Below are 27651 nucleotides of genomic sequence, written 5' to 3' on the forward strand. Positions count from 1 at the left end.
TTTTCAGCTTGAAGGCCGCTGTAAAAGTTTAGAAGAAGACAACAAACGACTTGGAGAAATGGTCCACAAATATAAAACTGAATTTGAAGTCGTAAGTTATTACATCTTTCAATCCTTGGCCCTGTTTGGGGGGTTTCTAGGGTCTGAGCATGTCGGATATGTGAGGGTATATATACATGAGATGAGAGATTTTTTAGAGAAATTCGAAAGGTCAAAAAACCGACTCTTACCATTCGCACCATACTCAGTACCACTTTTTTTCCTAAATAACCTGGACAAGTAGTCCGCATTTCGTCTGGAAAGTGGTTTAAATTATTCTCTGTAATTTGAATCGTTCTTTAATTCGAATAAGTATATTGGTCTGTTGAAGATTGAGTTAGAGAGAGTCAATTGTATCTTTCCTTTTCTTTCAGGAAACAAGTTATCTAAAAAAGCAAGTTTCAAATGAACACGAAAAACAACTCAAATGGAAAAACCTCTACTACAACGCCCGCTCAGAAATTACAGAACTCAAACATCAATTACACCAAATGCGCCCTCAAAAGTTACCTTCGAAACCGCCCCCGCCATCAAGCTCAAACGCCCCAATCAGTTGTTCTGGAGCGCCTAGCAGTAGCGCAAGTTTAATTATAACGACTGCGAGCAATGAGTTGAGTGATTTAAATAATAATACGCCCATTGTTATTCCACCGCCCCACATACGAAGAATGCCGCCACACACTTCGCTGGTAAGTCTTACTCAACTATGGGTCGGTCCAATAAGTTAGAGCCGAAGTTTGGAGGTGAAAACTCTATGTAGGATTTGAAGACACTTATTCCTATATAAGTTGCGGGTCCCTTCCTCGTTATTGTAGAAACACTGAATCTGCCGCCAGAATTTGAAAAAATGTAAACCTGAAAGTAAAGAAATTGGTGCATATGTTGGTGGTAAAAATTCACCTCTAGGCATTCTCGCCTTTCGCGTAGTTTTAAGGCTCCCAGTTCGGCTATCATTAAACTGTAAGGAAGAGGCTTGAGTCCAAACCAGGAATTCAATTGTGCTATGACTTTGATATTAGACCAAGGGCTGGCCGTCATTTCTTGATAATAAATATTGAACAGGTCATCGACTCAATAATTACCATTTTCATCAAAATGATGTGGGTTTTTACGACAGGCGTCACAACCAGAGTTTCTCACAGTACTGTCAAATTTGACATTATTTAGCAATTATTTTTTTGATGTTTGCATATTTCGGTTTATTTGACACAAGGCATAAGGACTGGGCTGAAATTTAGATTAAAAGATACCGACGAAATAGCTCCTCGAAATTTGCCGTAAGCCCGCTAAAAATTTTAACCACATCTAATGGAATTTCTGCGTCATTAATTTTTATGGTTTTTGTGCCCTAATTGCTCAAAGACGGTATTATGCCTTTGAAAGCCTAATCATATAGCACTTAGCAATAAATGATTACTTAGGGTCTTTCTTTATATGAACTATATTCTAGATCAATTTAATTTGTCACGTGGAGTGTCATTAAAATTTCTTTGGCAGCGCTTTTTTACTCATACCATTCACGCGCCTGTCAAAAGAAATATTCTATATGTTACCATTTCTATATGTGGTACAATTGCTTTTATAACCACAGATATCTTGTATAAAATACTAGATGGAGCTTCCATGGCCCTAACTGAAGCAAAAAATTATATCGACGTCACAATTTTGCTTGCGGTGTCAAAATACTTTAGACAAAGATGGTGCACTATTTCGCTTTACCTATCCACAGCATTAGGGAACATCTAAATGCGATTAGAATAGGGATACGATTTAGTTTAGTCTGTCACAATATCCCAGCTGAGTTCTTCATTAACTCCAAACAAACATACGCTTTCCAAGGCACTATTTATCTCTAATGATATAGAAATTACCAGAAAGCCTCGATAAGGTATATTATTCATGATACGCACCTATGCAATTTCTTCTGACATTGCATCACGGACCCAACAGCTGATTGGTTGAAAGCGACGTATTGACTGATTTTAAGTCACTTACAACCAATCAGCTGTTGGGTCTGTGATATAACGTCAGAAGTCATTGCAATGGTGGATATTATGAATAGATTGAAATTTATGTCTTCTGTTAGTATTAAACTGGAGCTTTTAACGGAAAAATATCCGTATCATCTATCGATTAAAGATGAATCGTTGTCCGCAAACATGTCAAAGAGAATGTGTTGATAATAGGATGACTTTATACTTTAATTTCTTTACAGGACAGTGGATGCAAAGAGTGCGAAAATGAAAGAAAGCGAACTTCTTCTGAAAGTGGTATGTATCAATAAATTCATCATTTCACCTTTCTTAGGTCTGTCCCCCCCCCCGCATTACTTATAATTTGTCAAAAGTCCTGGACATTTGAAATATTTGATTATCGAAATTTTAAGGTATATACCTTGATTCAGAATTTTAGAATATACTTTTACTGGGAATTAAGATTTTTTGATTATTTGAAAGGTCAAATTAAAGCTAAAAAATTCCATTGAATACATACAGTAAATTACACCTTTTTTAATGCTTTTATTAATGATCACTCATTATAATTATCATGAAGTTTCACGTATCGTTTGGTTATCTCATTTGATTTTGATTTTCCCCTCTCTTATCATTTTCATCGCACGTGTATCTCAGTGGTTAAATTACTCTCTGTAATTCGAATCTTTCTCTAATTTAAAGAAAATTTATAACCCTGGAAGATCGAATTAGAGAGTGTACTGTACTATCATTCCATTCTTCCTTGACATCCACCATTCAATCCTTTGAGTTTCCCGTCATTCGGAGTTAACATTATGGATTCTCTATAGATGAGTCACCAGCAAGAATATTTTGATCGTGGGGTTTTGTATTTGAGACGTTTAATATCATCGTATCTACAATCAGCACCCTTTCTTACATAAGGACTATGTTTAAGGACTTCCAAACTATTTCCCTAAATTCTTCCTTAACGATTCAAACCATTTGTATGCAATCTTCCCCTTTCTTTCTCTCTCTCTCTCTCTGTCTACCAACATTTTTGCGTTTACTAATCTTATGCACACCTTTCTGTCGTGATATTCTTCATTCGTTCCAGTCCTTTTTCTTGTAATTCGTCCATTTTTAAACAGGGGTGGGGCTAAGGAAGATCTCAAAATATATATTGTATAACCTCCATTCTTTGTCTGGACTGATGTAAAAAATTCTTCCCATTGAAGTTAAGCATCCTTAAGACATCATTTGCTATCGGTGTTCTTTGTTTTCCCGTGGGAGGATGCACTCGATTAATGTGACCGTATGTGCGGCCCAAAATTAGGCCTTTAAAATAGGGCCCTTAACTCCTTGACGTTCTCAAAAACTTTTTTCAATGCTTAAACTTTTGAATCGAATTATCTCGATTTTGGTGATAGCTAAACCCTTAATGTTTGGTACCGTTCGAAAGCTCTTTCAAAGCTCTATCTTTTCAGCGTGCCAGATTTTTGAATTAGGTCCTCAATCAAAACTACTGGCAGCCGAAAATATTGTTTCTGAGAGGACAAAATTTTGCCGGTGGGACGTCAAGGAGTTAAAGTTCAGAAAAAGCCAAATTCCTTTTATCGTTTCAAATCTTCAAAAAATACAATGCGGCCAGTATTCTCAGTACAGTTTTGACTCATCTTAAAAAGAAAGTTCTAATGAACCCATAATTACAGTGGAATTTTATCTTTTCGTCTTTTAATCATAATGAGATTCGATGATCATATTTTTCGATGATTTTTTTAAGCACTTAATAAGAGCTTAATCGATGAGTCCTCATGCTATGCTTAAGGTTACGTAATTAGATAACAATTGAAACCCACCAATTACAAGGATTCAGAGCAGATTATACTTTTTTTATTTAAGAACAAACTACATAAGAACATAAGGCTTTGATGGCCAAAATGTTGAGAACAAGTTGATAACATTTTAAGGCTTCGCGGACTCTAAAACACCTAATTTCTTAGGAAAATGGACAAAAGTACTCAAAAAATGGCGAAAAATATGGTTGGCTGGAAAATGGTTAAAATTGGTTAAAATTACTCTCTGTAACTCGAATCTTTCTCTAATTTGAAGAACATATTTGGCCCCATGATCGATCGAATAAAAGAGAGAAACAAATATTTTTCATCAATATTGTCTGTAAGGGCTGTCTACGCTATATTTGGTAAATACCTAATTAACGTCATTAAGAAAGTTAAAAATAATATTTTCTCCCCCAGAGATAAATACCACCAGAAGGTACGTTGCATTATTTAAGAGTTAGTCATGTTGCTATTTTATGAATAACAACTATACGGGACGAGATGGAGTTTTTACAAGCTGTTATTTGATTTGGTTGGTCGTTAATCAGTAATAAAACAATTTTGTTACTTTTTCCAAAGAACGCGTCATTTTTATTGCTTCAAATGACCAATTATTAAAGTATCTTATAAAAACTCAATCTCATCTGAACTATACAGAGCGCTTTAAAGCAATCTTATTGTAAGGCAACCTTGTACCCATGTATCAATTTACGTTATTAAGTAATTAACGCCAGAGAGTATTTTTCGACACTATAAATTCGGGATGAGCTGGAGTTTTTACAAGATACTTCACTAATTGGTCATTTAAAGTGATAGAGATGACGCGTTCTTTAGAAAAAGTAATGAGATTCTTTTATTACATCTTAACGACCAACCAAATCAAATAAGAGCTTGTAAAAACTCCAGCTTGTCCCATAAATTCAAACATTGAAAAAAGCCGGATACACGCTTTTTTTTATAAGAATACACTTTATAAGACTGCCCATGATGGAAATGGCCAAAAGATTGAGAATAATGCTAAGAATATCACCATCATGGAATTTTGCTACTCAAGCTAAGAATGCCATTTTTAGACCATTTTAAATTATAAATTGTCAATTAGGATCCTAACCTGAGAATGCTGTAAGAATATTTTAGGATGATTTTCCCAAAAAGATTAAGAATATCCATGATGAAATGGATTTGCACCATTCTAATAAAAAAAAAGCGTGTAATACGCAGGGATTAAGTTTATTGCATAGTACTTTGGAATATAGTTGAGAAATCATTAATTGCTCCCGTCTACCGTACATACCTTACAAAATGATAATCACTGATGTACGTCAAGTTTATATGTAAGTTGCATTTGATAGTAAGGCACAGAACTTTCTCTATCTTGAATAAAGAAAAATCGACACAGGCAAAATCGTGAAATCCGCTGAAGCACAAAGCGTTCTGTTGATTCGTAGTCCTTGATTTATTACCCTTTAATTCTATGTACACGCTAATTACGACATGATGTTTTTAGTTAATAATTGATCTTCAAAATGTATGATAAATGATTTCCTGTGTCAAGGGTTGACATCTTCTAAACTCCTCCTATCTCAGGATGTATCGCAAAGCTTCCGTAATAAATTTTTTGCATGGAATTCTTTAGTTTCCGTAAATATTTGTGTGACTTCCTTTTATTTGTTTAGAAAGGATTTTTCCAAATAAAATGATTCTTTCAATCAATATTTTACTGTAGAAAACTATGGGTTTAAACCGGGCTCAGAAAGCGGTTAGGGGAAATTACTGTCTCGCTTTCTGGGGAGGGGAGATCTTGCCATGGCCATTTCTATTCATAAAGAAATATTCTAAAATACTGCATATTTTAGCTTATGAGTTACGACTTTTTCGATGACTTTCCTGAAAAGTTTAACACCATTTCTTTTGTGTGTCAAAAATGACAACGTGTCCATTCTATTTCCATCCATTCACGCTGGTGATGACTTTTTAAGTTTTATGATATCATTTATCTTTCACTAATGACTTCCTCAAAGATCATTTTCTTCTGTCTGGTTACCGTATTAGAAGAATAACCCCATCGTTATTGTTTGAGCAACGTATCTAAGACTGGTAACTAATCATTAAGACTGTGAGGTTCACGTGTCAAACAGGTCGAAAGAACTCTGTCCTTGTAAAATGAAGTTTCCGTATCTCGAACACGCACGGGAACACATATTTGTTCGAGTTAAGGAAATCTCGAGTTATGGAGTAAGGTTTATAAAGACATTGTTAATTGAATGGACAATAAAACCTGTTCGAGTTAAGGAAATATTCGAGTTATAGAGGTTCGAGCTAAAGAAACTCCACTGTACTAGTGTTTACCTTTAAATTTCAAATTTTCTAGGTTCCTTATATAACCAAGACCAACGCAAGAGAACAACCTTTCTCTATATTGCTATTGTATACAGGCTGTGCTTGAACCCACTCTCTTTTCGATCAGAAGATCCCTTTTCTCAAACCCTTTTCATTAGTCTAAGGGTAAGACCAACGAAGAAAATCAGGATCTATTAGAAAATCTTTGTTTTGGAACCTTAAAGATAAATTTCAAAAGTCACGAGTGTGTACATTATATTATGAATTGTACTTAATTCCGATTTTTTTGAGTGCCCGAAAATCCTTAGCAATGTGAAGCATAAGTAACGCATTTTAATTATTCTCTTTTTCTCAGAACCAACTACAATGGCACCTCTACACAGCCGATACGCCATGTTATCACCAACGGCAATCGGGTCGAGTTCCCTCCACCCGTCACCTAAAGATCATCACCATGGGAGCGAGCATCATTTACCCATGTTTCCTTCTCCCCAGACCCCTTCTTACACGCAACCCATTGTTGGGAAACCGCCACACCCGTTGACCTCACCGACCGGAAGTAATCTATACTACGAATGCCGTATCTGCTACCGTAGATATGATACCGAACAAAAGCTGCATTTCCATCAGCAGGTACACGCTCGGGCCCGACCACCCTCTATTGGCGACTACCCACCGGAAGTAGGGCCGCCGCCCAGCTCTTTGGGTGCTCCAAACGTCGAATATTGTACTGAATGCCCGGAGAGTTTCGTAAATGACGAAGAATACCGGAAACACTTATTGGTCCACATGTTTAAATGCCGTTACTGTAACATAGTACTCGAAAGCGAGACGGAGTACGTTGTCCACATGAAAACACATAGCGATACCATCCCGTTATATGTGTGTTACATATGTGATAAACAATTGGGTTCCGTTCAACAGCTTACCCGGCATATTTTGTCGCATCCGGACGAACTGAACTTCCATTGTAAAGAGTGCAATAAGAGTTTCACGCATCGCACGCAGTTGAATCATCACATGGCCGTTCATAGCTCGCGTCCTTACACCTGTAAAGAATGTGGTAAGAAGTTTGCACACAAGACTCATTTGAGGCGCCACGAGGTCGTCCACTCGGGTCTCCGGCCCCACAAATGTCGCGTCTGTAATCAATCGTTCAGTCGCAAATCAAGCTTGTCTCGTCATTATTTCATTCATACGACTGAAAAACCATTCGTGTGTCCTATCTGCGAGAAAGGATTTAACAGGAAAGGGCGCCTCAAGAACCATTTAAATATTCATATCCGTGAAGGTTACTCGCAGTTGAAAGACTATGTGATTGAACGGCGCCCCATTACAAGAGAATTCATCGAACAAATGAATCAAGTCAAAAGTGACGATCCGGTTCATGATGACATGCCCGGTTACACCACCATGACGGACTTGCATCAACGGGCGCCCTCTTTTGTTGTGAAATCGGAACCTCACGAGTATGAAATGAAGGAACATTCTGCAAATTACACTAAAGGCGACGAAAGCGAAGAATCATCGTGCAGTGATACAGATGAAGGTGAAATCGACGAAAACGAGGCTGACATGAGCGAGGAAATCACTTTTGATCACCAGGCTCCTTCCGACGCCCGCCAACCGCCACGTTCGGCCACCCTTCCGCCTCATGCCGCAGAAGCTGAAGACTTAGATCGTGAAAGAATGGAATCAGCACACCGTCCTAGAAAAAGGACATATTCGGACCACACTATTCATGAGGGTGTGCGGGCGTTTGATCACGCCCATCCGCGCCCGCACTCAAGAGAAAGTTTGCCAACTATGGAAAGGGGTGCGGCTCAAGAATCCAGTAGATCTCGGGATTTAAGAAGCCCGAATGCTTGAAAATAAGCTATAATTATTTTTTGTTCGTTTATTATTATTGATGTTTAAAATATTGTTTTAAAATTTGTAATTAAAAAAAGCAAAAGTTTTAATTAAAAACCCACTTAATTAAATTTAGATGTAAAGTAGATATTAATTTTTTTTCATATTGGGCGCTAACAGAATTTTTTCATAATTTTTTTGCATCATTTTATTATTATTTTTTTTATCCTTGTAGGTTGGTCATCTAAAATATTTCTGATTGATGTAAGAATTAAAACGACAAATTTGGGTCTTTGCAAAATTCTTATCATTTTTGCAAGTTCTTGCTGAATTTCTCGCCGAACTTGGGTTTTGAGTTTTGGTCGAAGTCAGAAAATTTGACGTTTCTGATGGTAAACGTTTTTGTTTTTTTTTCAAAAATATTTCAGATGTACCAACCTATTCTTGCTGTTGGTTTTGTTAATTAATTTTATTGTTTAAAACATTAAAAACGTTGTACAAAGGAAAAAAGTATTTGTTAATAATATTGGAGAAGTTAAAAGAAAAAGTTGAGTAAAATAAACTACAAAAAATCTCAAAGATATTGTTTCGATTTTATTTTTTCTCTTTTTCGGGTGGGGGTCATTTTCGAACCAGTTAAATTTTACACTCTTTTAACCCGTGTGTTTTCAACCCCTTCATGTAGGGACAGATCGACTTAGTGACAGGTCTTAAGTGGACGGGTAGCATAGAATGAAATTATACAAGAACTTGTATAAAATCGTGTGATTGAAGATTTTGATTGGCCGATTTTGATTGGCCGATTTTTTTAAACAAACAATACAAAACCTTCAAATCATTATTGTCGCAGCGTACTAATTTTTTACTCGGTTTAACTTAGTGAAAAATTAGCGGAGAAGTTATAATTGGTGAAAATTCCCAGATTTTTGAGCTTCTGATTCGATTATGCTAGTTCTCGATTTTGAGCTTTTGTTTAGGCGGACGGTAAGACAGTTTGCCAAGCTCTACAGGGTGTAGTTGTTTTTGATTTTGGTTTCCCTTTCTTAAATATATATTTTCAACTCCAAGTAATTTTTTTGTTGTTATCGTAGTTTTGTGTTTTTCTTTCAAAACGGCGACCTCGTCAAGTGTTCCTAGTCTACTTCACTGGACTCAGCGTCTTCAAAAAAATTATTAAAAAGAAAAGTTTAGCCAGAAGTAGACTTGAGTCTAAATGGGACCTAAATTGTTGAGATCATGCTATTTGTTTGAGGGCACCTTAAAAGCTGAACCGATACACCTTAAATATTTGAAAAGCCTTTCCCTACCCTATTGAAAGCTTGACAATAAGGTTCAGAAGATATAAGGATCAGGGTCAATAGTCTGGATATCCAGGCTGTAAACTATTTCACGGTCTAGTTTTTGATATTTTATGTTCTGGTTTACAGCCTGGTCTCCCTAGAGCGTTTTACATTCTCAAATCAAAATGCAGGCTATGAAAGTTTTGGAAACATGGAAATTTAGTTTTTTCTAAAATTTTGAGCTTGGATTCCAGGCTAGGAGTAATGAACTTTCATTTGATAGAGAGTGGGAGTATTTCTGCATGAAAATGACTCATCAATCACAAGGAAACGAAAATTAAAGAAAAAGGAGGTTTCTAAGAGAGAACAAAATTGATGACAAATTGAATAGAAAAAAATACGCCAAATAATTTATTCTGCCCAATTAATTAGTATCAATATTAATTTCTCACGAAAAAAAAATTTCGTTTTTTTCTATATTGCTTAATCACCTAGCGAAACACTTGTTCTAACAAACCATTCTATTGTCCCCTATACAAAACTGTCTCATTAACGATAATTGGTTGCTTGCGTTATATAGTTGGGTTGCGCGGTCGTAAACCAATCATTACCTTAAGCTTCAACATACATCACCTCATTAACTCTCTTAAATTTCTAATTAAATGTCCTTTAATTGCGACCACTAATAATTACCTTTTGAAAACATTTGAACGGCTTTCATTCCCATCAAGTTCACATAATGCCCCTCAAAAGATGTGCGCTAATTTCGGTATGGAAAAATATTTGGTCAATTCCTTTTTGACCGTTTGTTTATCGCTTAGTTCCCATAGTAACCTCATTTCTTGGCACCCAAAATGCCTCGTTTTAAGATTCCTGTGGTACGCAGCTTTGATGATGGAATCGAGTGTAATTTTTGCTAAATGAGCTCAAAACTATATTTTGATCGACCGGTCAATCAACTATATATCATAATTTTCATAAAAAAGGAATGAAGGATTTTGAGGTTCTTTTGTACCCAGAAAATTATTTTAATTTACAGTAAATGGTATTCTGATCTTTCTACTGTTTTTTCCTAGTTCCTTTCCCGGAAGGTGGGGGGGGGGGTAATGAATTCATACCAAAAATGTAAGAAATCCCAATACTTTTGGTCAGTATTGTAGTATATAAAAGCCACTAACATACTTAAATGATTAGGTTTAGTCTCCCTGGTAAAATCTGGGACGAACTCAACTTCTACTTCGCGGAAACGCAATCACCAAGGCTTTTGCCCGACCAATTTTTTACAAAGCAAAACGAAAATTTATTAATTAAGTAAGTATTTTAAAACTTAGAAACAAACCTTATAGAACCTAGAAGGAGTGGAAATCAAAATATTTTCACTGTTTTGTGGTCAGTCTTTTAAGTCGTGGTATCTATGTTTGATTTTAATCCAAATGATCTTAATTTAGTTCCAGTAGGAAAATACCCTGTCGATGAAAAGTATCTGGGTAAACTTTAGGGAAGACCTGTTCAATTTTCCTGACCATCATTGTCATTTACCCCAACTTCCCCTTCCCTCGATGTTAGTTTAAAATCAAAGTTTAAAAAACTTAAAGATTATAATAGGTTGATATATGGATAACACAAGTATGATGGGTTAAAAGCTTTATAATATTTGATTTTTCAAATAGAGAGTTAGAAAAACTGGAAAAAACAGTTTGAAAAAATTTGCAAAGCGTACGTACATTTTCTTGATTGACCCCCTCCCCCACGTACGCTTTCGTACGATTTTCGAAGGACCTCCCGCCCCCCTCAGAGCGTACGTACGTTTTAAATGGCCCCTTGCCTTAAATGCTACCTTTCACTAAACATAATTAACATTGAATTTAAATATTTACTTTCAGTCAGTATAATAAGCAAATAAAAGAACAGACAAAACTCGATGGAGCGGAAAATGTTATTCCCTTCAGCAGCAGCCATGCTAGATGATTATAGCAGCGGGACCATACCCTCTAAAACTGGGCAACAGTCTTCCTCTATCTTGTTCCCTTCTGCAGTATCCATGATGGGCGAGGGAAGCGACAGAACCACACCCGGATTGGTAAAGCAGCAGACTACATCTATGTTGTCATCTTCTGATTGCTCTAAGATGGAAAACGAATGTAGAGAAAATTCGAGGATAAATTCGGTGGAAAGAAGCATAAATCAAGGTATGGATAAACTCGTTTGTTTTTGTTTTTGAAAATGTAAAAATGTTTTGCGGTGATTGAATTTCACCGGTACGAGCGGGATTAAGGAATCTTCTTAACATGTTGTAATTAAAACCCTAATGTTGTGACTGAGAGTCCTAAAAGGGAAGTATTGTTAACCAACAAATTATCAATTTTCATATTTTGAAAGATCAAATTCCCCGTCAAATCATGTCGCTGTTAGAGTGATTTTATTTAAACTTTCATTGGAGGCCGGCTCTTTCCGTGTTGTTAGCTTATTTTAGATCTTCCCTCTACTTGCAAAGGGGTTAAAATTGTACTGTTACACTATTTACCGTTTACGGGTATATCCGACATGTGAATTCCGACTCTTTTCGCCGATGTCGGGTGTTGCCGACATAAAGTTACACAAGGTACAATGGTGACCCGAACAATAAAAGGCACTATTGATATAAACGAATTCGGCACGTATAATATCGACATATATAGAAATTACAACAGGGGCTCTCTATCTTTCACCGCAAAAACCGTTACAAATTATGAAATTCTTTTGGCTTCTTATTTAATCGATGTAATCATTTGTGAGCCGGAATATTGGAACCACTATAGACGAGAGCTTTGCTATTTATCTTAAAGTCCCAGCCCCTACCATCAACAATTTCAAGTAATTTTAACACGAGGTGCTAATTATTTTTTGGTAAAGTTTTGATGATTTTACGGTTTACCGGGATTTAAAGATTACGCAAGAAATGGAGTCATTTTGGATTTTTTATATTACTGATAATCTAATTTTAATAGTCACTGTTTCCAGTACTCAATGGTTTTTTGAAAGTCTCCTCTAATTAATGTGGTTTTATTGATAAAAGGGATTGTGGGATACCGTAAAGAGATTGTTTCATCAGCTTTACTTTGTTCAATTGCAACCGTCCCTTAAATTTTCCTTACTGCCTTTACTCATGAGTCTGTGAATTTCTTAACATGTATTAAAGTTGGTCATCCAGATTGCAAACATTTGATCTTGGACTTAGAAAAAGAAAAAAAAACTCCAAAATTTTAATCGCTTTTTCTAAGCGAGAAACGAATTTTGTGAAAGTCCGAGTATTAGCCTCCTTGTATTTTCGGGCGTATTACTAAAGGCTAATTGGCTTACTCAGCCAATCTGAACAGAGGACCACTGGGTCAAAATTCTTCAGGTCGCATATCGAGGAGGCTGGGATCGTGTTTACTTAGGTCGAATTTTCTGAATTATTTACATTTTATGTATGGTTATAAATAACTGTTTTTCCCGATACCTAAAACACGGGTGATTTCGAATCAAGCTTCTATAAAAAGGCATTACTGAGGTTAAGCATACCAGGATAATCACGACGACGGACGAAAAATGTAATATGCTAGTGAAAATACGAAATTTGATTGGTTGAAACTCACTAGTCTGTTAAATTTTCGTTCGTCGTCGTGATTTTACCGATTTACTTAACCTCACTATTGAGGGTACAAAGGTTTAAGCCCCCCCCCCATGTCAAAAATCTTAACCCCCCCCCTATTTTTCTTAACCCCCTTCTCAAATAGGAAAATCTTCCTTTTCAGCCAATGAAAACAGCTGAAACAAAATTGCCATCTTTTGATAGGTTTCTCTGTGTTTGAGAGGGAAAACTGAAAAGCAAATGTTCTCGACCCCCTATATAAAATTCTGCACCTTATTTTTCTTCAACCCACCCCTTAGATTTCTATCTCTCTCAACCTCCCTCTTCAACAAAAATTTTGCCCCAAAAGTCAACCCCTCTTTTTAAATAGTTCAATTTTTGGACCTACCTCCGGGTACCCCGGTGGAGGTCCTTTAAATTAACCCATGTCCGTTCGTCCGTTCGTCCGTTCGTCTGTTGCCAGCTTTTCTCGGGATTGGCTCATTAGTTTTTTCTGATTTTTTGCACAATGATGCAAAATGGCAATGCCGAAAATGTGACGGAGCCCGATTTTCGGAAAAAAAATTTTCCGGCCGAAAATGTCGGAAATATCCCGGAAAAACTGTTTTTTTTGGCACTTTTTCGAGATTTTATCATTAGTTTTTTCTGATTTTTGGCACAAAGATGTGTATTAACAATGCCCAAAACATGGCCGAGTCCGATTTTTGAGTAAAAATTTTTTCCGGCCGAAAATGCCGGAAATATGCCGGAAATTGCCGTTTTTCTGGATTTTCATTGGACTTTTTCCTTATAATTGGTTGTTTTTACATTCAAAAACATTATTAATAACAATGCCCACCATCAAGCATGTTTCAATTTTCAATAAAATTGATTTTTGAAGCCGGAACTATTCAAAAATCGCCGGAACAACCTATTTTCGCCGGAAAGACAGTATTTCTTGAATTTCTCGAGCTGTACTTTATATTTTTTTATGAAATTTCGCACACTGATGCAAAATGGCAATACCTAAAATGTGACTGAGCCAGATTTTCGAAAAACATTTTTTTCCGGCCGAAAATGCCGGAAATATGCCGGAAAAACCGGTTTTTTGACATTTTCTCGAATTTTCTCTGATTTTTTGCAGAACGATGCGTATTCGCAATGCTCAAAACATGACCGAGTTTGATTTTTGAGAAAATGTTTTTCCGGCCAAAAAAGCCGGAAATTTCCGTTTTTGCAGATTTTCATTGGATTTTTTCGTTTCATATCTTTGTTTTTTTCAAACAAAAACATCATTTATAAGAATGTCCACGATTAAGCATGGTTCAATTTTCAATGAAACTGATTTTGGTACAGGAACTTTCTAAAAATCGCCAGAACAGCCGAGAATCGCCGGATTCCATGAATTTCTCGAGTTGTTCTCGTCTTATTCTGCATTTTCATACTATTGTTCTTATTTTTCAATTGTCTTATTACATCAATCTTCAGGTAGGTCCATTCAGCATGTAGCTTGTTTAGTTTGGTATAATAATAAAATAGTAATAATAATTCTTTAATTTTTAGGCCTTATCACCAAGCAGAGAAATGTGTTTGGTTCGGAAAGATTTTCCAGTTTCCCTGTTCAAAAGTTTCATCAACAACAAGACAAATCACCAGAATCATCTCATTCAAATCTATCTTCATCAGAAAGTGATGGAAGCTATGAAGAAGTCATTATCGACACAAAAGAACAAAAAAAGAAAAAGAAGAAGAAGAGTAACAAAAAACGCAAAAAGAAACGAAAAAGGAAATATGATTCCGAACACTCCTCCGAAAATTCCGATTCAGAAACAGATTCAGACGATCGGGATTATTGGGAAAAGAAGAAAAGAAAATCGTCTAAGAAAAAAAGGAAAAAGAAGACAAAAAAGACGGAGACAAAGCCAGCAGAAGCGAAGGTAATGAATTATTTTAAGCGTTGTCCAATGATAAATTTTCAAATTTTCAACAATTTCTGGACACTCAAAGTACCTTTAAAAAATCACATTGGGTATAATCCTGCTTTAGTTATTGGGAGACGGGGAAAGGCTCACAAGGAGTGCAACCTCGTTCCCTGTGCATTATTGCCTTTTTATGCTTACTGATATAAAAAACTGGCATTTGTCTGCTTTTCGAATGCGAAAGATAAGGACTTCGCGTCATCGAGCACCAGGGTATTTTCTGGTGTCTATCAGTAATGTAATTAAAGCCTGAGATGGACGGGGACGAGGTTAGTCAGGGTACCTTTTTAAGTTTCCAAACCGTGGGTGGACTACTATAGATTATTTTAGGCTGCTATTTTGCAAATCGAAGAAGAACATTTCCAGAAGATTTCAAATTTTATATCCCTCAGGTCACTATTTTTTGTTATTTTGTAAAAAAAAGTTTCATAGTTTAACTTTGATTCTCAAGACACACCTTTTTCAGTTAGCCTGGTAGCTGTTAGCGTGTAGCAACAAATTTCACTCGCTTTTGGATTTTAAGAAGAGTAAAAATTCTAAATCTCTTCTGTTTGTTTCCAGATTCCCAAACCAAACACCATTTGGTTGGAAGACACAAAATTAAACATCGAAGACGCTTACCGGAAAGACCGGAGACCGGACAAAGAAAACTTAGAATATGGATCTCTCTATAAAAAAGACATTGCTTGGTTTTACCCAAGTAAATCTCAATGTCTTGGAATTGCAACCGATTCAAACAGCAGTAGAAGGAAGAAGAAAACCAAAAAAGATAAGAACACATCTTTGAATTCGAAAGGACGTTATTTTTCTAAACTCAAGGGTGGAGTTATGGACAAAAAGGAAGATGTTGAGCTTAACGAGAAAGTTTCAGAGGATACAGAATTTATAAACGAAGTTGAAAGCTCTGTCTTTATTCCGATTCGCGGCAAACTCGACCCAGATTATGCATCGAGATCCAGTAAAAACGAAACTTTGGAACGCCAGAAAGAATTTTCACAACAACTTTTAGAAGATCCTTCGTGTGTCAAAACATGGATTGAATTCATAGACGCCCAAGACGAGTTGAGTCCATGGTTACACGACCTAAAAGACCAAGAAACTTGGCTTTCTTCACGTTCTTTAATAGATAAAAAGATTAGCATCACTGAGAAAGCATTGCTTAAAAATCCCGCATCTACTGAACTGATATTGAAATATATGCATCTAGTGAAACAAGTTTGGACTCATGAACAAATGAAAGAGAGATGGAAAAAGTTTGTTTTTCAATTTCCTAACCGTTCTATCTTGTGGATGGAATACCTTCAACATCTGCAGACTGAATTGGTTAGGATGACAGTATCTCAGGTAAGTACTTTGTTTTAAAACGATGAAATATTTTACATGGAAATCCGTCTAGTGGTTAAAATTTATGATAAAAATTTCCGTCCCCAATAACAAGCTTGGTTAGAAGAAAACCGTTAAATTGAGCTTCTGTCCAAATACGCCAAACCGGTTGCTATGTTAACCGAGGTTTTATTACAAGCCTTAAAATGGTAAATTAGAATGTCTGCAAAAAAAAAACAATTTACAATGCGAATTTTGTATGTTTTTTTTTATCTTATCTTTTTGTAGCCGGAAAAGAGTTTGGTGCTGGCTTTGTATGATTTCTACTCTTTACTTTTTGGACCTACCTCGGAAGTCCTTTAAATTAACCCATGTCCGTTCGTTCGTTCGGATTTTCTAATTTGGGGAAATTATCATTTCTCGCGATTGCCTCGTTATTTTTTTATTATTTTTTGCAGAACGATTTTCTAAAAAAAATAATTTGGGCAAATTTGGGCCGAAAAACTGCCTAAAAATAGGGTTTCTTGGACTTTTTGCAAAATTGCTTCATTATTTTTTTGCAGGTTTTAGGCAAAAAGATAGAGTGATAGATTTTTTAGTTTGCATTCTTTTGCGATCGTCGCCATTTTTTTCTATTTTCTTATTACATTAGCCTCCCGGTAGGTCCATTCAGTATGTAGCTTGTTTACGTTTACTCCTCTGCAGGTGTGGGATCGACAACATGAAATCATTACAAGTATTGTCTCATTTTTCCCCATTGAGGAAATTTATTCATACATTTTCACTCTTTACTCATACTTTTTAACGTTTACTCCCTCTGTAGGTGATCGATGTTTACCGCAAAGCATTTCGGATGTTGCTAGGGATACATAATGGCGACATCAAATCACACAAGAGGGAGAAGAACTCCATTGATGGAATCACCATGCTGTTGAACCAAATGATCATTTTCATTTGGCAAGCAGGTATAATCTCCTATCTAACATTTTTCACATCTGCAAACTACTACGCCATTTCCGGTTTTTATTATTCTCAGTTTCTGTCAAACTTGAACCCAGTTCCCCTTTGTTCGCTTTTCACATTTCTTATAGCACTATAGCACTCACGATTGTATCATGTGTTGCAATATGCTCTGGGTACGGAGTTGAGTGTCTGCGTTAAACGCAGGTATAATCTCCTATAATCTCCTATGTAACATTTTCCACTTCTAAGATAGATTCGCTATTTTCTTCTCTTCTCGTCCATTATTGTATGTCAAACTCGAACTCAGTTCCTTTGTTCGTTTATGATTCTGATAGCGCTCACGATCATATCACAGGTACACTCTGGGTACGAAATTGAGCCTCTGTGTGTAAAAAATTAAATTGACAGCCGAATACGTTGCTCAAATTCGACTTTGTCTATTTTTTAGATGTAAAAAAGTAAATGCGAATCTTTTTCTTCATATAGGTTGGTCAGAAAAAGCAACCAGTACAGTACACTCTTTTATCGAATATAATCTCACAAAACCTTCTGCAGCGCTTATTAATGACAACAAGAAAAGAGATGAATTTCAAAGATACTTTGATGACACTGGTGTCAGGTAATTTTTTTAACTAAATTTGGGCGAAAAATCGATTCTTACGGTGCATTTTCTTGAAAATTTTTGTCCATTTCAAGTGAAAAAATGGTCAGATTTTCCAAAATTTTACCCGAAAAGCGTCGTTTTTCTAACTTTTGACTCCCTTAAGGCCGGTGACCACTTTCGTGCGAAGCGCCCGAAAGATTTTTTCTTAGCCGTTTTTGCCTGAAGAAAAGATTACGTCATAAAAAAGTTTCGCGCGAACAAAAAAAAAGTTGAAGGAAGTTAAACTTTTTTCAACCGTTACGTCAATTTTGACCAATGGAATTGCTTCTTTTTTTAATCAACCAATGACGTTACAAATAACGTGAAAAGTTTCGCGCGCTTCGCGCGAAAGTGGACACCGGCCTTTACAGTGAACTCCCTACACATTTTTGCTCATTTCGTTCCGTACAGTGCGCTTTGGAAACCCTTGGGGCCACACCTACACCAGGTCGGTACTTTCAGCAATCTTCTCCGGGTGCTCGTCCGAAAATTTCATCCCAACAAATGTTTTTGTGGTGAATTTAACTAAAGGGAAGTCCCTCGTTGGTTTAAATTTGTATTTAATTATTTTACTCATTCCGTTAGGCTTGGGGAAGAGGGCTATGTTTCGTGGGAGAATTACATGAAGCAACAAGGTGTTCATTTCCCGGACAAAGATGTAGAAATCACGATATCCGGTATCGGACATCAACCTAAGACCAAGAATGTTTCTTTTAAAGAAATCTTAAAACAAGTCAAACAGGGACTATCTAATGAGGGAGAAGACAACAAACCTCAAAAGAATGAGTACTGGACCCGACTTGAGCTGACGCGCATGCGTGAGGAATGTTTCAGTTACCATGGTGATATAGAAGAATGTGAAGATACGGAGCGGGTTGTGTTGTTCGATGATTTATCGCTCGTTTGTTTTTCACTTGAAAGTGAGGCTGTTGTTTTCCAAATCGTTTTAACGTATTTGTTATTGTTTGGTGTATCCATACCAAAGTCTCGATATCACAAGAACCTTTTTAAACATTCTTGCAAGTTTTTAAAGATAATCGAGTCTGGATCGAAATGCTTTTGCCATTCAAGTGATTTTTGTGATTTCGTGAATATCGAGGGAACTGATTTTAAGGACCATTTGTACTTCTTGAGGACGTTTATTACTCATTTGTTAAAATTGTTCAAAGACTTGACAATTTTGCAAACTCTTTCCACCGTATGGTTTCACATGGAAAGCATATTATTTCGGGAATCTTTCGAAGACGTTTCTACTGAACTTGATAAACGCTATTGGAAGGAAATGCGAAAATTCTTGAAAAGTTTGTTAAAGTTACCGTTCAATCGAAGCTTTGTACCAATTTGGACTATGTATGCGATGTACGAATGGCAGATTGGAAATAGTGAAGACGCTGAAAAGATCTACACCACGGCGATTCAACTTTCACGGCTGAATGATAGCGAAGCTGACACATCAAATGCATTGATATTAAGGTAGATTGTCTTTGTTGTTTTATTTTTTATTTTCTTATTTTTTTTCAATTTGCTTTCTTTCTTGGCACTTATGACATAATCCTTTATACATAAACACCTGAACAACATCAGATGTAACTTCGGGTGTTTCCATAAAAGAAGAAGACTATCAAAAATCATTAGACAACAGACTGATAACATTAGGCCCTTAGGCTCTCAGCCTTGTTCCAATCAAACTACTTGAAAATATTTATAAAAAACTTAACTGTTCTCAATTGATAATGTTAAGCTTGAATTTTCTTTAGATCATTGATCAATCTATTCATCTCGTCCCATCACAAAAACGTATCTACCGAACGATCAAGAATACTCAACCTCTTTTGTCTATTTTACGGACCAACCTTAAAAGAACAATTGCATTTAAACGAACAATCACCAACTATAAATTCACTGACCATGTTCAAAATCTCACGTCATTTAAGTGAACATTTCGAAAACCTACTCGCAACTGATTTTACGGTATGGAAGGCTTTCGAAAATGATTTTCTATCCATTTACGTCACATTTGTTTACTTTTACGCCGATTTTGGTGTATTTACGGATACACTTGATCAGATTCTTAACAAATACGAGAAATCCAATTCTGGTTTTGATTACCCTGATCCTTTGGTATACGGTATGCTCTTAATGAGAGAATATAACGAGTTAAATGTCGGACAGTTTCGGACATACTCCACCTACCTCGAACGCTGCTTCAAAATGTTCCCAGGGAATGGTGTCATCTTCAAATTTTTTATGGATGCTAATAAAGTTGGTGTCAATACACTGAACGTTCGAAAGATGTTTGATCAATGTACCAAAGATCGTCAAGACATAACACCATGGTTGAATTATATTGGATATGAACAGCAAAGATTATTGATCACTAGCACTGTAGGAGCGGATCATCAGGTTTGTAAATTAATTCGTCTGTCTGGGTGTTTGCCCCTCCTCGCAATGGTCTTTTCCAGAAAAAAAATTTTACCCCCACTGTTGAGGATATTGATTTTTCGAAGTATTGAACCCCCTGGATATCCCACTTTGCTAGTAAAGACCCCCTGAATATCCACTCTTAAAAATATGCTCAACCCCCTGGATATCCTCTCTTATGAAGATTCTTACCCCTGGATTTCGTATTTTTTACTTGAAAAGACACTTAACCCCTGGATATCCGCTCCCTTGTAGATATTTAACCCCCTGGATATTCACTTTGAACAAAAATCGTTAACCGATATCCGATACCCTTAACAGGGGGGGCACGGACTATTTCTGGAAAAGCCCAATACACGGGTTTCGAATTAAATCTGGCGCGAGAGAAAAAATCAAGTAAACTAGTCATAGCTTTCACTAAATGCCCCCACAGAAAGGTCATGTAATGCAGTTATAAAGCTTTTAATGCTTTAAAAATTAAAGCATAAAGAAAAATCAGGAATAATTGATTGATTTAATTAATTATTGATTGATTGAAAAAAAATCCTTGAAGAATTCATGCAGCTTGACAATTTAATAAAATTCAAGGAAAAGCTGGAAAAGCTTCTCAAAAACATATTTCAAAAATCATGGTATCATTATCTTACTGACTTTCACATCTCCTTGTTTGTTTGTTTTTTCTTACAAAAATATATGTCATGATCATTCACTAAATTGACCTTTTCCGATAATGCTGCAGACATCTTAGATTGTAGGCAAAATATATAGCGGTGCGGTGAATAAATCAACAAGGTAACCAATCAGAAATAGCTTGTTTATTTTTCATTGGCTGCTATATATTTCAACAACTTTCTATTGCTACTTTGCCTAATAAACAATAGTAAGATGATAAGATGATACTGCGTACAAAATTTATCAAAAAGTTCTGCGCCATCTGAAATAGACCAATCCTAGTTAAGGCCCGGGTTCCACTTGTGTACGCTGTGATTGCAGTCAAAAGAAAAATTGTCATTGTGGTCCATTCAGGCGTACAGTCGAAAAGTTGAAATGTGCCTAATTTTTTTTCAAGTGCATAGTACTTTTTCATGATGCAATCTTTTCTCCAAGCTAAAAGGATTGAAGCCATTAAGATATGATTGCAGCGCAGACAATGAAGAGACGGGCCTTCAGGAAACTAGACTTTTTGAGTTTTTAGCTATATACTCTCACTTTATGGTGTTCCTGTATGACTGTCTGTGTGCCTACTCTAACCACCGTTAAATGCCTTAACTTGGAAAGCTAGAATTGGAGCTATTTCAACAAACCCCTAGAGCGTAAGTTATTTAGGCTATGGGGCCATCCATACACATACAGTACGTACGCAATGAAGGGGGAGAGGGGGTTTAGAAAAAGCGTACATCTATTGTTTAAATGCCATCATTTCTATTGTTCTCTGCGTACAAGGGGGGAGGGGGTATCAAATTTTTGGAAAATCTTTGCGTACGTACTATATGGACTATATGGACTATCACAACTGCATGAAAAAGTGGAACGTGCGCATGCAAAGTTAAACGAATGTAAACAAACTTTTTTCAGGCTTTTGAAATAGATTTACCACACAAACAGTGAAAACACTCTTAAGTGAGGTAAATCTATTTTGAAGACCAAAAAAAAAATATTGATTGACATTCAAACACATTCAACCACTTTTGGATTCAACTTTACTCATGTGCACATTCAACTTTTTTTGTACTTTGCCGGTATCTTGTTTTACCAAGTTAAGAAGAACTTTCTCGAGTTACGACCATATGATGGTCTTTAAAGCTCAAGAAGCTCTATAAACAATAAAGCTAGTTATTAATATAATAACAGACATAAAGATAAATTACAGTTTGAACAAAAATATCAAATGTACATTTGAAAACTTTGGCAAACTTCTTTAAAGATTCCAGAAAAAGCATTGAAATCATTGCTGAAATGAACTTCTGACTAAATTACAGTATTTAGTATTCAGTTTGAAAGACAAGAAACAAAATTTAACATACAAAACACTTTTTCCAGTTAATGAATCAGCTCATCATCATAACCAGTCTGCCATTTTGTTTGTTTTGATTTGCACAAGTAATTCGTGTTATGGTGTAATCACTATACTTTTTCTATATTTGCATTTATAACACTCGCTTCAGCTTTTCAATGCTAAATCGAAACTAATAAAATGTAATACGCAATAATGGTAATAGCATATAACGTAATATGAAAATATGTATAACATCTACCGATGTATAATTTACCGCCATATTTTCGCGGAACACTTAATTGGCCGGAAAGCCGATTACGACGCAAACACAAAAACAAAAACAATTCGCAAAAAATCGAGATTCCAGTCCAATATATTGCGTGAAGCTATGAGTGCCTCCTCAGTCGCTGCGCTCCTTGCGGGGGCAATAAAAGGAGCGATAAGGGGAAATGCCTTATAAAAGGTTGATAGATTTCCTTTCTTCTCTTTTGAAAGCCAGGTGTTCATTCAAAAGATGTTTTTCTATTTTAAATTCAATAAAAGAAATATGATTAAACGATTGACTTTTTATTTTAATGTTTTTTGTTTTCATAATGACCCATAAAGTCTGTCAAAATGGAAAAATGAGCTAAAATTGCTTGATACACGGCCAATTTTCGTTCTGTTTACTTGATATTTTTCGTGCAAATTTACATGGGATCAAAGCTAAAGCTAAGCAAAAATTTAATTCGAAACCCGTGTATTCTCTCTCCCTTTAATGAATCATTTCTCTTATATAGATAATTTTCACCGTTTGATCGGAGTACCATGGTTGGGTTAGTTTTATAGGAATTTCAATACAGTCAACCTTTTCTCTCTAATTCGAACCTCTATTATTCAAAATTTCGATCAACCTTGGTCCCCCTCAGCTGGAAGGTAGTGTATGTAAAATGCTCTCTGAAATTTCTCTAATTGTGCTATTTCAGAAAAAGTTTGTACCCCCTCAGTTGTTGAGGAGATCTTTTTTTGGGAAAAGTACTCCCTGGATTTCTTCTTCAATTTTTCAAAACATCCTTGGATTCTTTTCTCATTTTTGGACCACCCTGTATTTTATTGACCAATCTGGTTTTTCAACCTCATTTTACTGACCCCCCTGGATTTTCCATCTAATTTTACACTCGAAAAACCAGACCTCCTCCCGCCTTGAATTTTTATTTTCCAGACCCCCTTTGAAGTCACACCTCCTCAACATAGTAGATACAGACTATTTCTGGAATAACCCATTTGAAGAAAAGTCTTTTTAGTCCCCTTGAATATCCAATAATGTAAAAATATTTAATTTGGTGTAATTGTTAATTTTGCAATGTGGTCTTTAGAATGCAGATTGACATACAGTACTCAGTATCTACAAGTCTTTTGAATTGTGCTTTTATCAATCATTTTGTTCAGGTCAACTTTGAGATTTTGGAATCGAGGACAAGTTCACACCATCGAATCTGTTCAATCTACCAACGCCTACTAAAGACAAACAACTTTTCAAGTTGCTCTCAACTCTGGCAAGACTATATGTCCTTCTATCTGATGAATAAGAATCTGAAAAAAGCAAAAGATGTTATGTATACGTCTCTTAGAAATTGCCCTGCTAGTAAGGTAGGTACTTCAGATGTATAGTTGCTTTTTCAACTCGACTCCTCGCTTAGCGAGTAATGGACTTTTTGGACCTACCCCGGTGGGGTGGAGCTCCTATAAATTAACCCATGTTCGTTAGTTAGTTAGTTCGTTCGTTCGTTAGTTACCAGCTTTTCTCGAGATTGGCTCATTAGTTTTTTCTGATTTTTGGCACAAAGGTGCATGACCGTAAACCCTCGAATGTGACGGAGCCCGATTTTCGAAAAAAAAATTTTTCCGGCCGGTAGAACCGGAAATGTCCCGAAAAAAGCGGTTTTTTGAGATTTTCTCGAGATTTTATCACTAGTTTTTTGCGAGTTTTTGCACATAGATGCACATTAGTACTGCCGAAAAGGTGTCGGAAACCGTTTGCCGAAAAAAAATTTTTTCCGGTCTGTAGAACCGGAAATGTGCCGGAAATCGTCGTTTTTTCACATTTCCGTCACATTTTTTCAACTTATTTAATTGTTTCTTTACAGAAAAATGTTCTTTATGATGATGCCCAAAACTTAGCATCGTTTTATTTCCAAAAAAATCATCCTTTGAATCCGGAAGTCCTTAAAAATCGCCGGAACAGCCGAAAACCGGCGTAAAACGGTTTTCCTTCATTTTTTCAACTTATACACGACAGATTTTCATGATTTTTTGCACAATGATGTAAAATGGCAATGCCCAAAATGTGACAGAGCCCAATTTTTGAAAAAAATATTTTTCCGGCCGGTAGAACCGGAAATGTCCCGAAAAAAGCGGTTTTTTGAGATTTTCTCAAGATTTTATCATTAGTTTTTTGCGATTTTTTGCACATAGATGCACATTAGTACTGCCGAAAAGGTGTCGAAAACCGTTTGCCGAAAAAATTTTTTCCGGTCTGTAGAACCGGAAATGTGCCGGAAATCGTCGTTTTTTCACATTTCCGTCACATTTTTTCAACTTATTTAATTGTTTCTTTACAAAAAAATGTTCTTTATGATGATGCCCAAAACTTAGCATCGTTTGATTACCAAAAAAAATCATCCTTTGAATCCGGAACTCCTTAAAAATCGCCGGAACAGCCGAAAACCGGCGTAAAACGGTTTTCCTTCAATTTTTCAACTTATACTCGACAGATTTTCATGATTTTTTGCACAATGATGTAAAATGGCAATGCCCAAAATGTGACAGAGCCCAATTTTCGAAAAAGAAATTTTTCCGGCCGCTAGAACCGGAAATGCCCCGAAAAAAGCGGTTTTTTGAGATTTCTCATTAGTTTTTTGCGATTTTTTGCACATAGATGTGCCGGAAATCGTCGTTTTTTTCACATTTCCGTCACATTTTTTCAACTTATTTAATTGTTTCTTTACAGAAAAATGTTCTTCATGATGATGCCCAAAACTTAGCATTGTTTGATTTCCAAAAAAATCATCCTTTGAATCCGGAACTCCTTAAAAATTATTTCTTATTCAAAAGTAGTTTTCAATTGTGTTGATAGTTTCTCCCAATAGATATGCTTTCATTTTTCTTAATTTTTTTGTATTTTGACCAGTTATGTCTTATGTGGTTCATTGTTTCAATGTTCTTTGATTAGTTTTGATAACCAGGTAGGTCCATAAAAGTATCACTTGTTCTCCTCAAGATAATGTTCAGCCTTCGCCTTGGTGGAGTATTATACCTTATTGGCCAAAACTCAGTCGGCCCTAAGTGACTAAATTTTGGCCTTGTGACTTGACTTAGGGCCGACTAAAATTTGGGCCTACTAAAATTAAGGCCGGCTAAGTTTTTGGCTGATAAGGTATATTAGAGCTCCCGAACCTACCCTAGGATGTATCATATTTTTCATACGCGCATTTGTACAAATGGAAGACCCGAAAACTGGTTATGAAAAACCACAAGTCGGAGGCCCATTTTAAAGGGAATTTGGGAACGTGGATAGACAGTTTGATCCTAGTTAGAATTAATTTCTCACCGTTCTCTTAGCGAATAATGGGTTTTTTCCAGAAAAAGTACGTGCCCCTCATTCCATGTTTAGGATATCGGATATCCAAAGGATTCAATACTCTTTGGATATCCAGTCTTTAGGACCTTACATATACTGAGTGAAAAAAGAAACACTTGGCTTTCTTTTTTGTAGGATTTGTACTTGTTTGGGATGAAAGAGTTGAAGAATTTCCAAGAACTGTATGATTTGATGATGGAAAAAGAACTTCGTGTCAAAGTGATCACTGAAGAACTTGAAGTCTTGTTGGAAGAGTAGGATAAATAAACCAGGCTCGGCGGTAGCAGGGAGACTTTTGAGCAATGAGATTTTTTTCTCAAATTCCTAGGGAATTTTATCTCATTTTCAGCCTGCTCATTTTCAGCCTCCCCACTTTTACGGTTGTTCCGCCGGGCCTGAAAACATAAATTGCAAGAAATGAAATTGGACTTGACTGAAAGTAGACAAGTTAATATTGAGTTGGATTGGAATCAGGCTTTTTACATCCAGAATTATATTACACCAAGTCACACAGATGGAATTAAAAAGTAACAGAGATTTAAATTAATTTTGAATTATTATCACTGAACAACTGGTTTACTAAATACAAGTTCCAAATCATGAATGTGTCTCTATATGTTACACATCCTCTAGGTGTTTTTTTTTGGTGTACCTTTGTCACATTTCATTGTTTTTGTTTTGGATTACTACTTAAAAACTTACCCTTTAATAAGGTTGGAAAAATTGTTAATTTCAATTTCCAGATTTCTCTCCAAATGTTTGTGGGAAAAGTATAGAAACAATCAAATTATTCACCTCTCGGATGATAAAGTATTGAGTTTTAAATCAATAAAAAGTGAACGTAAGTAATAAACTTCACCTTAACCTGAGATCAGATCGCCATCGTTTCCTGTACACCGCGCTGAAGGGATATGTGCAAACAAACGATCTGAGCAATATGCTATCTCGACTTTGTAAGGATCACGCTTGTTCTAAAAAGACTCGGAACAAAGTTGCGCGTGATTGTGTTTAAAAATAGGGCACCGTATTAGAAAAAAGATAAATTTTTGACAGCGCCGCACGTAACAAGATTCTTGTTATAGGCCATTTCACCCAAGATGCACCGCGACTGTGAAATGGCCTATAGATTGACTATTTTCCTTAGATAATTTTCATTAGCCTTCAGAGGTTTACCGTGCAAGCAAGCAAATTATGGCCATTTTTTATCAGGTTACTTCACTTCAAAGGCGCGGTAGTGTAGTGGTCATCGTTCTTGACTTCCGTGCTGGAGGTCAGGGTTTGATTCCCACTCGGTGCTGCGATTCACTTGGCAAGTGAATGTACCTTGGCCCGGGTCGACCCATACCATGTGAGGGGAATAGGGTACCATCACTCTGATACAAGAGTATGGGGAGATATGCTGGACATTGAATTTGGTGTGGTGATGGTACTCATATGTTCAGTACCTGCGAGAACGCAAGGTTCTCCCGTACTGTGCGAGTATCATCATCGATACAGCACGCCCGGGGGGGGGGGGGTACTTAGGCAAATGGAGGGTACGGTATGTGCCGCCCTTAAGGGTACCTTTTTTGGACTTCAAAAGTCCGCTAAGGGTCGGAAAAATCAGAAAATCAAATTTCAGTCCCAGTAAGGGTCGGAAAAATAGGAAAATTTCAACTTTTTACCCCCTGAAAGATCGAAATTTGGTCAAAATTGGTCAAATTAGTCCCGCTAAGGGTCGTAAAATTCCCAAAATTGTCCTTTGTTTTCTCCTTTTTAGTCCCGGTAAGGGTCCAAAGTACGAAAGTCGGGCGGCACCCCCCCCATCAGCTC

At 36.4% G+C, this 27651-nt stretch overlaps 2 protein-coding genes across 9 annotated transcripts in view; both read left to right on the forward strand.

Moving 5' to 3' along the window:
- Positions 1–8602, forward strand: part of LOC136806335 (uncharacterized) — a 73324-nt gene extending 64722 nt beyond the window's left edge. For all 8 annotated transcript variants that reach the window (XM_067062897.1, XM_067062895.1, XM_067062896.1 and 5 more), the window contains 4 exons: positions 8–91; positions 414–728; positions 2255–2309; positions 6528–8602. In XM_067062897.1, coding sequence (XP_066918998.1) covers positions 8–91; positions 414–728; positions 2255–2309; positions 6528–8041 — 1968 coding nt within the window. In that variant the 3' untranslated portion in view covers positions 8042–8602. The remainder of the gene's footprint in view (positions 1–7; positions 92–413; positions 729–2254; positions 2310–6527) is intronic.
- A 2588-nt stretch (positions 8603–11190) lies between these two features.
- LOC136806330 (nuclear exosome regulator NRDE2-like) lies at positions 11191–26439 on the forward strand. Its single transcript, XM_067062885.1, has 9 exons — positions 11191–11492; positions 14459–14832; positions 15436–16218; positions 17021–17162; positions 17647–17779; positions 18389–19276; positions 19561–20206; positions 23649–23849; positions 25975–26439. Exons 1-9 carry the CDS (start codon positions 11225–11227, stop codon positions 26095–26097), a joined length of 3558 nt encoding a protein of 1185 aa, XP_066918986.1. The 5' UTR covers positions 11191–11224; the 3' UTR covers positions 26098–26439.
- Positions 26440–27651: the final 1212 nt, after the last annotated feature.

The sequence above is a fragment of the Clytia hemisphaerica genome, unplaced genomic scaffold (genome assembly GCF_902728285.1).
Source record: "Clytia hemisphaerica strain Z4C2 unplaced genomic scaffold, Clytia hemisphaerica genome assembly, whole genome shotgun sequence".
Lineage (NCBI taxonomy): Eukaryota > Metazoa > Cnidaria > Hydrozoa > Leptothecata > Clytiidae > Clytia > Clytia hemisphaerica.

Coding starts and splice junctions, on each gene's coding strand:
- LOC136806330 (XM_067062885.1), top strand. CDS start 11,225: ATGGAGCGGAAAATGTTATTCCCTTCAGCAGCAGCCATGCTAGATGAT. Junction 16,219..17,020: donor TTAGGATGACAGTATCTCAG/GTAAGTACTTTG, acceptor CTCCCTCTGTAG/GTGATCGATGTTTACCGCAA. Junction 17,163..17,646: donor CATTTTCATTTGGCAAGCAG/GTATAATCTCCT, acceptor TTCTTCATATAG/GTTGGTCAGAAAAAGCAACC.